Source organism: Cibotium barometz, chromosome 30 (genome assembly GCF_041138505.1).
Source record: "Cibotium barometz isolate CiBa-2024 chromosome 30, ASM4113850v1, whole genome shotgun sequence".
Lineage (NCBI taxonomy): Eukaryota > Viridiplantae > Streptophyta > Polypodiopsida > Cyatheales > Cibotiaceae > Cibotium > Cibotium barometz.
In genome coordinates, this window is record NC_141075.1 from 34,083,042 (window position 1) to 34,095,502 (window position 12,461).

A 12,461-nucleotide genomic window follows, 5' to 3' on the forward strand; every position below is an offset into this window, starting at 1 on the left:
CATGCTTCCATGATCTCACCTTACATGCTTCTCAAACTTGTCTTTACTCATCTTATACTACTCGACCATGTACTTTTATTATTCTCATTAGAGATTGTCGTGTCCTTGTCTTTTGATTGCCTCAAACTGCTCTCCAAGAGAGTAAATATATAATAGTCCTTTGATAGAATAAGTAGAGCATACAATAGTAGTACGAGTAAGTAGTTTTTTTGTGTTGCTCATTAATAGTACTAGTCCTTTGATAGAATAAGTATCCATAGAGTAAATATGTAATAGTCCTTTGATAGAATAAGTAGAGCATACAATAGTAGTAGGAGTAAGTAGTTTTTTTGTGTTGCTCATTAATAGTACTAGTCCTTTGATAGAATAAGTATCCATAGAGTAAATATGTAATAGTCCTTTGATAGAATAAGTAGAGCATACAATAGTAGTAGGAGTAAGTAGTTTTTTGGTGTTGCATTAATCCATAGAGTAAATATGTAATAGTCCTTTGATAGAATAAGTAGAGCATACAATAGTAGTAGGAGTAAGTAGTTTTTTGGTGTTGCTCATTAATCAGCTAGTCAAGTGCTAGCTCTTCTAAGTGATAGCTAGGAGAGGGAGGAACATGCATTCCCTACCTTGTTTGGGCTATAGATGAGTGATTATCTCTCAAAAAGAGGGTGGCCATAGATGTAAAATATTGGGTCTTTTTTATCTCTCAAGAAGCATGTGGATACATATGAAAAACCTTGGGTAGAAGACATTTGTGCATCCATAGATGTAAATTATTGGGTCTTTTTTTTCTCTCAAGAAGCATGTGGCTACTGATAAAAAACCTTGGGTCGAAGACATTTGTGCATCCATATTGATCGAGTTGATATATCATGGAAACTAGTTCTTAACTTTGATACGGTTTTGCATGAAACAAGAAAAATATTGAATTTGAATATAACTCACATTTATGAAAAAGCTAAACTTTGTATCTCATTAAGAATATAAGAAGCATCTAGAAAGCATCTATAAGAAGCATCTAGAGAGGATACACGTATCATTAAATCCTTGAAACATTTATCTTCAAAACTTCAACATTATATGTAATTGTTTATTATGTCATATAGAGAAAATTATATTACTCAAATATATTACTAAAAGCTCTAATTTCTTGTTTTGAAGTAAGAATAAACACCTTGTAAAAAATTCCATAAGGCCCTTATAGTACATGAAAAACTTTATTATATTTTGTATAAATGACTTTACCATGTTGAAACTATGGTACAGATAGGTCACCAATCTATCCATAATTCTAACCAACCTAGTCACATTAATACCAAGCTTTATGATCATCAAATTTCTATTCATGCCATTTTAAAAAGCTTAATTCATAATGTTTTTCTAAGAAACATTTGGGAATTTAGAGACGAAACATCTCTTCAAATGTGGTCCAAAACATAACCTTTTGAATGAATCATTCTCAGTATAACATACAAGAGCACGTGAGACATTGAAAAACAAACAATAGAAGGGAAACATGAGACATTCTAAATATAACATCGAAGAGCACATGAGACATTTTAAAAAAAAAGCTAGTCTCACTCATATCAAAGGATTATTCCATAAATATATTAATCATTAGTATTTATCTTCGAGTGATGAAATATATACTTTTCTTAAAAGAATTAAACATAGGCCAAGCTTATCAAGACTCTACAATATCACATTTTATGGCTTTCTTTGTATTTATAAAATTATTTATGTGAATATTTAATTGATCGAATACATTACTCACAAATTTTCCAATTATTTTATGTCTATATCATAATGCACCTCTTTTTTTCTATTAAAAAAATATGTCTATAACTTATTTATTGCATAAGCCATTTTCATGGCTTGATTATTAAGCAAAAAGGAAGTGTTAAAATTACCCTTGTCTATTTACAAAGTGGCATGATAAAAATGACTTTATGCATCATGAATTTCACAGTAGTTACAAAATAAGGGTAAAAGAAGTCAAAAAAATGTACCCACACCAAAGCCTAAAAAACACTCAATAACTCTATCAAAATTTAAGAGGCATGCATAAAATTTGACAACTATATAAAATGAAAATGATAACATGCACAATTATGAACTTGTACTCGTGGAATAAACATTCTTACATGTTTTCTCACTTCAAACCTAGGTGAGTAATAATAGTATCTTGTTGGTAATGGTTTATGAGCCCCAAGGAGATAGTTATAAGAACTTCTACATAAAAAATTATGTGATTTTGATATCAATAATTTGTATTGATAATACTCAGCTACTAGTTGATTTGATAGGTGAGGAAATGAAATTCTTTCGACGTTAGAAAGTTTTCTAGACCAAGAAATTAATGAGCAAGATATGATTTTGGCTTTTTCTTTGAAATTACTAATTTGTGTGATATGAATGATCAAGCCATCATCCTAATATCATAGTTTAAGCTTAGAAATTTTTGATAAGAGATCAAATTGATAAACACATAAAGAAAATGCTTTATTAATCTAGAATTCTTTATTAAACATTTTAAGGTCGTATTTCTTATGCCATCAAGGTTATTTCTTGAATGGTGCCTAAAATTAAAAACTGGTATAGGCACATATAGTGATGTGAAAGTATTCAATGAAATAACCATTGTAAAGGTATTCAATGAAATAAGTGTTTACTTCTAAAGTATGCATTTATTTTTGTAATATGCATGGCTATGTTAGATTCATCAAATATTGATACAGTTTAAAGATACTTACATAACCATACCATGTGATTTTATTTCTCATTTTTCAGGAGGAGCAGAAGGCACGACTAGTGGAAGAAACTGGTCTTGAATTGAAACAAATTAACAATTGGTTTGTCAACCAACGCAAGAGAAAAATTACTGATCGACAAGCATTTACTAGTAAGACTCAAAGTACTTGTGATTCTCATAGATATATATCAATATTGGAAGTCTCTAATTTGGTACATGTATAACGTAGAAAATTATGTTTTTAGGTGATGAAGGAAACGTGGATGTGTCAAATCTTTCATTTTCCTTGAATGCCAACAGGCATGAAAATCCAAATAGGATATTTCCACAAGAAGGGAGTTCAAATGAGACTGAAAACCATTGAATAGATGAGAAGAAAATTTTTAAATACTCATCTTGATGGCAAAGATCTCTTGTAATAAAATTTCCATCCTAGAGAAAAGGAAGGAAACATCTCTTAAACACAAACATGACCTATGGACACGTGTCATACAACTTTTTTACATTTGATATTGTTTTCCCCTCTATGTTGAATCTTAAAAGGAGATGAGTGGGAAAGTCAAGATAAGAATTATTCAATGCATTATTCCATGTGCATGCACATGTGTGTGTGTGTGAGAGAGAGAGACAGAGCGAGAGGGTTCTAGGTACACTAGAATTACTTAAATAGGGGGTTTGAATTTATTACCCTCTTTCATGCCTAAGGATTAATTCTCTAGAGAACCTTAATTATCAAAAAAACCTTTCTTGTAAGACTTGGAATTGTTGTAGCAATTACTTCTTTGTAGAAGGTAAATAGAAATTAGTGGACAAAAATCTAACTTGCTAGGAATAACACTTCATCTCCACTACACTTCTAGAACTTGTCATTAGGATAGTCATTGTAGCTAATATGGATAGTCACTTGTACATGTCCACTACACATCTAGAACCTATCATCAGGATAGTCATTGTAACTAATATGGATACACTTGTACATAAAGGTTTGTTTTTTAATCTAAAACTTAATTGGAAAAGGAAAAAGGATATGATGGGAACAAATCAAAAATTCCAAAAAATATAAACTTGTTAAAGAATGTAATAGAAATACATATGGTAAAATAATAAGATATCTCTCCTTTTCTCCTATTTAATATAATGACATGTAATTATGTGACCCCATATGTGACCCAATACATGGCTACAATAAACAATCCATTGTTCAAAAGTTGAAGGAAGCAAACCCACTTTATTGTGGATAGGAGAGAGGACACATGAAAAAAAGGTTTGTTTTTTTAACATGTTTTGAAAGTGTCTAAAAATTAGTAAACAAAGGAATTCCTTGTATTTATTGTTTTTATTTTAACGCATTTATACTTTCTAAAATATTAAGCACTAGAATGTCTTGCAGTGAGAGCAGAAACAATGTATTGATATAGGGAAAATCAAACATCTAGAGTGAAATCCTATGTAAATGAAGTAACACATAATGATGCTACGTATATGTATTGATGGGCATGCATAGACTCACAAATAGAACATGTGCAATAATGATTTAATGTCAATATTATGCATGATTACGGTTTCCACTCGCACAATCCATAGCAATAGCCCAAATGCCATCTTTTGTTTTCTCATCTATAATAAGTGTCATATACACACAAAAACAAATTTATATTATTCCTCTTATATGGAAACTCTAAACATTTAAATAAAGTTTAAATCTAATAATAGATATTTAGTCCACCCATTCACACTATGAATTTTATGAAAATAGAACTTTAACTTTTGATTTATGTTTTGTTTTCCATAATTTATCTTATGCACACCACTTTAATTACACCTTGCTAAATCTATTTAAACCATTTACAACTTTAATTACATCCTACTTAATTTCAAAAACCATTTACAACCATTTAATTACATCCTACTTAATTTCAAAATCACTCTAGCAAACAAAAGATATGCAAATAAGGTCAAGCCAACTGACCTTAATAAAGGCCCCCCTTGGTCATTGGTCCTATGGCATATTGACCCCTAGTTTTTTTGTGGTAGCTATAAGACATAGCATATTGGGGGTCCATTGTACACAACCTAAATTTTTTAAATAGCACAAAACTAGATTCTACATGATAGAATCATTAAATATATATCAGATGGCCATTAAATATATTATAAATAACGTAAATAACTTATAACAATACTTATGAAAAATCTCATCCAAATCACACATAAAATCCATAGGTTTAGATTTTGTTTCTTGATTGAATCAACTTTTGCTGTGATTGATCTTAATTAAGAGGTAACTAAATCTAATTATTTTATATAATTAAGCCTAAAATAAGAATAAAATGATCCAATGATATTTTAATGCAACTCAATTTAAAAACTTGAGCCTAATCAATTAAATTATTTGAGCGGAACCAACATAAATTTGCATTAATTACTCCCTCCTTTGAGCCGATAGGTTGGTTTTAGTTTACAAGTACTTAGAATTGATAAAATCCAATTTATATACAAATAAGCTAAGCGATAAAGAACAATGCTTTATTTAATGTATTGTAAGGCTTTTGAAATTTTAAGAAACCAGACATGGATGCTTGTTGCTTTTTTTACTATATTTTTGTAGTATTTCCTCTTCTTGACATGTATATTCCACATTAAGATGGCCTTTTATAGTCACTCCTTTTGCATTACTTTTAGGGATTTATTAAGTACATTTCTTAGCATGTTAGTGTTTTATTTTTTCTTATATATAAGAGACCATGCTCCTTCTTAGAATAAGGCCCATGCTTCATGTTATGGGAATATATTTTAAGCCCTCTTAAAAATATTATTCTACCCTCTTAGATAATTTGTGGATACTTGGATTATCTATGTGTCAAGCCAAATCCTATTAATATCATGGGTGATGCCATTAGAAATATTAATATGTTTGGTGGATATTGACGTATTTTTAGGGCCTCCAATGTTTGTTTCAGTTGGTTTGTATGGAATGGTGATTCCTGGGTTACTTATGAAATATTTTTTTACCAACGTATTGTTGGTTATTTTATAGGTGAAGAGGATTTCGAAGAATAAGGAAAATTCGCACATAATTATTACTTGGCACACCATTTTTGTAAACAAGCTTTGTATATACATGTGCTAGCTTGTGCACATTTTGATTTATTTGAAAGCCTTAGTTTATCAAGCATAGACTTGTACTTTAATATTTTGTAAAGCATGATATGCTTTAAACCCTAGCATCAATTTATGGGCACTCTATTTTAAGCATAAGAGAGTGTTGTGTAAGAAAAGCACCTTTTGTATTTTTGGAGGCTATAACCTAATTTGGGGAGAGGCCACACACATGGCCACACACATGACGGGGGATGATTACACCCAATCTTGGAGTCGTGCTTTGTGAGCTAAGTATTATTATTATTTTTACTAAAATATTGAATATGTTGAACATGTGGTATTTGATTTGATTTAATCAAATTCTTGCAAGTTTCTTTTAACTCTACTTTCCTAGAAATTGGATCCATGTCACTTCAAGGCCTCATGTCAACCTCTTTCCATATGGATTTAACCCCACTCTAAGGTAAGATATTAGTACTTATCATCTTTGTTACATAGCATCATGGATTTGAATTTTGTTTTTGTAACTTACTACAAGAGATTGACCTAGTAATGACGCTTTCTATCGACATTTTTTAAGGAGATAGTTTTTTTCACACATGTAATCTTTGAGACCTCACTATTGTTGTCGATCATTGTGTCAATAAAAGTCATCGGTATTGTTGTCAATATGTGAATCATATTTAAGGATAAATTTACTTACTGTATTTTATCAAAACATTTAATAAATACATTATATTTGACTTGAGAATATATTTTTTTTAAATTATTGTTCATCTTGTATAAGGTCCATGGCTCCAAAGAGTTTAATTTATAATGTGATATTCATATCTTCACAAACACATGGTTAAAAGGAAATTCATTACTATCCATAGAATGATCCGAGGATGTACTATCAAAAAGTTCACTAGGTGATAAATTACACGCCTTCCTCATGTTCTATCAATTGATTCTGAATAACATCATCGTCCATAATGATCTTTGATTACCCTCGTAAAGAGTTGACGACATTATTACCTTCTTCCATTTCTTCCTCAATATCACTATTACAAGATCTTTATCCCTTGACGGTCAATTTTGAAGATACTCGCATCATCAAAATAAGCATTAAAATTACCGTCAAAATAATAATCTATTGTTAGTTGAATTATTTTTCAAAATATACATCTAGGATAATGTCAATAGTCACGTTAAAAAAAGTGTTCATTTTTTTTTATTTGGTATGATTTTTGAAAAAAGATCAAGTGTTTTTAGTTCCCATAGTCCTTATGAATCTAGTTTTTAGTTACTTTTCAAACAAATACAAAGATATGTAGCAATATTTATAAGAAATTAATATGACAATATTTGTCTACTTACGCTTGAACTAATGATCCCAAATACAAGGATATATGTAGCAACATTTACAAGAAATTATGACAATTATTTTCCAAATATTGCATTAATGATCCCAAACAAGAAAACTATGACGAAATGTATATTTCTTGTTTAAAAAAAAGATGTTATAGCTCATCATCAACTCTCGCATCCTCAGAGCTAGATCCATGGCTCCAAATACATCCATTTCTAGAAAGACCTCTCCATCTGCATCTTTGTCAATTGGTGGATACTTGTTTGTAAATGGGTAGAGCCTTGTTTATTGTAGGAGTAGAAGGTAGTTCATCCGTATCATCCTTTTTAATTTCTGGCATTAGAGGTGGTTTTGTTGAAAGTTGTTCTTCTATTTATTCTTTGAATTCTGGATTAGCCATTGTATTTGCTTTTGGTTCAAGTTCTAGTTGTTCAATTACCATACCTTCATTTGATCCTTCTTCTAGTTGTGTTTGCTTTTGGTTCAAGTTCTAGTTGTTTAATTACTATACCTTCATTTCATCCTTCTTCTAGTTGTTTAGCTAGATCAATATATGTTTCTTGTGCTTCTTGAGTGTGGGTTTCTCAACCTCTTCTTCATCTGATATTTCCATATCTTCAAATATTTGTTTACTGCGTGGATAAATTTGGATTACAAACAACCATCTATGATCTCTTGGGTATGCCTTAAAGACGACTTGCTCACAATGCTCTGGTAGCACAAATGTGTTCATATCTTTATGGATTCTACTTAAACAAATCTGCTCTTATCTCTGTGCATGGTTTCTTGTGGTCCTTGGGTCACCACCTTGAACCACTTTACATAAAAAATGATTTCATAGAAAACTCTCTAAACCTAACCTTGATTATTTCTTGTATCGTTCCACAGTAATCAAACATGCAAACTTCACTATTCAGGTCACTTGCACTTGAATAACTTTCTTGCTTTAAATTTTCCTTAACACTACAATCAAATTTTGTTCTCTTCTTATCTATTTGATCCACTCAAAAGTGATAATCGCATGACCAAAGTGCACCACATTTGTGATACTGCAAGAAAAAGAACATCATGAAATTGCATGAAAAACAAAACTTATACAAGACTATGTCTTAAGGTTTCTTGTATATATAAACAAACCTCACTTACATGGTAATCACAACCATATGCAAGCTCCTCCTCCTCGTCTCTTATAAGCTCACAACTGTGTTTTTCTTGTCGTATGTTTGCTCTCCTAAAGCCATCTACAAGAAGGAAATTCTAGTTTCAGCGAGTGAATCTAGGTATGTCTTTCTTGTCGTATGTTTGCTCTCCTAAAGCCATCTACAAGAAGGAAATTCTAGAAGTTGAGCGAGCGAATCTGGGTATGGCAATGCTTGGGCTGTTCAACTCTTTTTAGAATTCAAACGATCTCTACTCTTTTGCTCTTTGCTAGGTTATACCTGTCGATCCATTTCTCCATTGCACGTGAGTTTAGGATGCAAGATTTATTAATCTTCTCTCACAATGCCATATCCATTATTCTTTGAAGGCCTTGTCCTTGAGTCTCTTTGCCAAGGAGTCGATCATCCTCTTGTCCATAGTTGTGACATATCATTAGGGAAAAATGGGACTCATTATTGGGCCTTTTAGCAAAAAGAAAAATAAGCGCCCAACCAATGAGCAACAAGCCTACGTAACGTAGAAATGTAACAAAAATGAGAAAAAAAACACAAAAATAAGAGGATTTGTTTGCTCTAAAATGGACATTCTCTCTCTCTCTTTCCCTTCTGTATGTCAAATGTTGTCAGCATGTAACATTTTGGTAAGGCTTAAATGTACATTTCCCACCTAAACTTTTCAACTCGTGCTTCCCAGATTTAACAACACACGCACGATTTTATCACTTTTTTGAACTCTCATCACTACCAAATGCCATTTCCCGTTAGCGCTCTTGTATTCCTTGATATGGCAACATGATCTAGAAGGCCATCTTCAAATGTCTAAATGATTACAATCTATAACATACTTGATGTAGAAAATGCATGGAATCCCTTAACAATGTCGAAGGTGTGGTTCATAGGGAAGGTTAATTTTTCTATAGCCATTATAGAAAAGAAAGCAAAGAGGATCAGCCACCACCAACGATTTTATATCACGTTGGAAAGAAAGAATCCAAGGATTTAGACATGGGATCAACAAAACATTATCGAAGAGATTCTTGTCCCCACAAGATCTTCTTGGACATAAACCATGCAAGAGAGAGATATGATTGAAATCCTCGGTGAAGGATGGGAGGATGGGATAGAAAGGAAGAGAAAAATGTAATTTTCTCTTTTAATTGGAATTGCAGTCAAATTCAATGATAGAGTAATTTCAACAATCACTATTGGCAAGAACGATATTCTTAAATAATTAAAACAAGGTATCATTGACGAGAGCCAAATAGATTTACCCTTTGAATTTTAATTTCTAGAGTACAAAACAAGGATGTAAATGAATGAGCCAACAATGAATCTCAAAATGCATAACATGGTAGTTTCTGACATGATTCTCTTTGTTGTATAGGTATCATCAAAGTGTGTAAAATATATATTGTGCAAAGAGCTACAAGAAAAAAGTGACTCTAACATGTAAGGGGCCTCTATCAAGTAAACCTTAAAAATTATAGTTAGTTATTAAAGTTTGCAAGATTTTATCATGTGAGAAACAATCACAACAAAGAAATTTGGGACATTATATGTTAGTTTATGTCTCATATTGCATTATTGTGGTCTTTCCTTGATTGATTTGATTCTGTGATATTTTACAACATTAGTTCATTTTTCCACAAGTCTAAAATTAATGCCAATTGAGCGTTTAGGTTTGAAAGATACTCTTAATGCAAAAAAACGACCATAACAATGTGATATGGGACATCCTATGCTAGATTATGTCCCATTTCGCGTTGTTCTGGTCATTTTGGGTGCCTAGTGCAAGATAGCATTAAAGTAAAAAATGACCACAACAATTTGACAAGAGACATCCTATGTTGGCATATGTCCCATATCGTGTTGTTTTGATCATTCTGTGTGCTTGAATGCAAGATACTATTAAAGCAAAAAATAACCACAATAACGCGATATGGGACATCCTATGTTAGCTTATGCCCCATATTGCATTGTTCTGGTTGTTTTGGGTGCCTGAATGCAAAATACTCTCAATGCAAAAAACGACCACAACAATGCGATATGTGATATCTTATGCTGACTTTTGTTCCAGATCACGTTGGTCTGGTCCTTTTGGGTGGGTTATTTTTATCCATGTCTATTTTCATCATATTTCTTCTTTAATTGGTCATTAAAAGCATTATGATCCACTTCTCCTTCACTAAACATTATGAGATGGATTTGCTTTTATTAAAAAAAATATCTTTAAAAAAAATCCATTATATGTAGAGAGCACGTGTTGAAGCATAAATTATAGTAATCCAATAAGATTAGTATTATGAATCATGTTATTATCATTCAATTTTGAGTTTTACTCATGGTCTCTCCTTAATGCAATATGATATGATTTCTAAGACTCTAAGATTGTATGATGTTGCTCCAATAGTTTTTGTGATTGAAATTTGGCATTTTTGACATTAAAGACAAGTCTGGCATGCCTCAAAACCCCAATAAAGACTCTCAGATCACTGCATTCCGATGCCGAAACGAGAATATATGGCAAAAATAGACATAGAACAAGATTGACCACTACAACGCGATATGGGGCATTCTTAAATTTGATGCCGAAATGAGGAGATATGGAAAAAATAGCCATGGAATAAGATTGACCCATTAGGAAAAATTTGGACTCACAAACTGACCCTCTAAGGGCTTTCTCTCTCTTCCGTGAATCAAGGAAAAGTGCAAAAATAATGTTACAATATTGCTCCTCTCGCTTCTCTTTTTGAATCTTATACATCTCAAAATATTAGTTTTATAATAGATTCACTTATTATTTTATTGACTGTCCAAGAACTGTACGACCTGCTCAGAACTCGAATATCTCAAAAACTTTTTTTTTGAGCTGGTTTTGAATATCTCAAAAGATATGACATTCTTAAATGCCCAGATTCATTTATGAGACTGAAGAAATAATCATTTCATGATTCTAGAAGGATTTTATCTTAAAAATGGAATATCTTGATTTGTACTTTGTATTTCATAATTTCTTTTTACAAGTAGGTAGATCCGTGCTTTATCTACATTCTGGTGCATTTTTATGTTTTTTTATAGAGATTTGAAGAAAATAGACATTTTTTAAGATTTTAAGAATGTGTTTAGATTTATTATTTTAGAGAATAGTGCATTATGAATTTTCCTTCTTTTGTGATAGAGCTTCTTCTTCTCTTTAGGTCATTTCTTCTTCTACTTTCAAATTTGCCAAATAGTTTGTATTTCCCTCCTATTCTATTGCACTTGTTACAAAGCTAGAGAATGAAGAGTGATTTGATTTTTTGGTGCCATTTTCTTGGACCCAACAAACCATTTCCCTCTTCATTAATCTTGCTATCACAGAGAGACACATAGAAGAGATAACATAGAGCCAACATAGAGAAGCAACAGAGAACAAAGAGACAACACAAAGCCAACACAAAGAAGCAATAGAGAATAAAAATGGAGGTTAGCAAAGTTTTGATGTTGGTTATGTGCATTACTATTCATAAATAATAAAGTTAATAGTAAGATATGTTTTACTATTGGTTAATAATAATAATATGTGCATTACTATTGGTTAATAATAATAATATGTATTAAAGTTGGTGTTAAGTTACACATATGTGTTAATAATCATGAAATTTTGTGTGAGTTTTCTTGTAGGCATTGATTGTACTCAATGGAGATAGTGATGTATCTAAGTGTTTCTAGTTTTTTGATATTTTAGGAAGTAAGAAGCTCTAAGAAAAGAAGTATACACTTCCAGTTAGATGAAAAGTATGCCCCATTGTACAAGATAATTGAGATTTCAATTGATGAATCCATCGGTGATGCAATTACACAGAATAGCATAGATCTTTGGGTTGATCAGTCTATATATCCACTTGCTCCTATTACATGACAATCTCCAGCATGCAATATATGCTACATCAATAAATAATGTATTCATAGTTAGTCTCTAAAATCATATAAATTAATCGTAATGTCACACTTATTGTAATGTCACACTTACCATGTAATGTGTTATACTACTTGAAGTCGAGGCTTCAACAACTGATGCATAGAATATACCAATCACCTCCTCAAACTCCTTGGAATCATT

General features: G+C 31.5%; 1 protein-coding gene across 1 annotated transcript in view; it reads left to right on the top strand.

Moving 5' to 3' along the window:
- The window catches only part of LOC147621407 (homeobox protein HD1-like), a 31,457-nt gene extending 28,237 nt beyond the window's left edge, over positions 1 to 3,220 (top strand). The window contains exons 5-6 of the mRNA XM_086824453.1: positions 2,785 to 2,896; positions 2,992 to 3,220. Coding sequence (XP_086680579.1) covers positions 2,785 to 2,896; positions 2,992 to 3,110 — 231 coding nt within the window. The 3' untranslated portion in view covers positions 3,111 to 3,220. The remainder of the gene's footprint in view (positions 1 to 2,784; positions 2,897 to 2,991) is intronic.
- Positions 3,221 to 12,461: the final 9,241 nt, after the last annotated feature.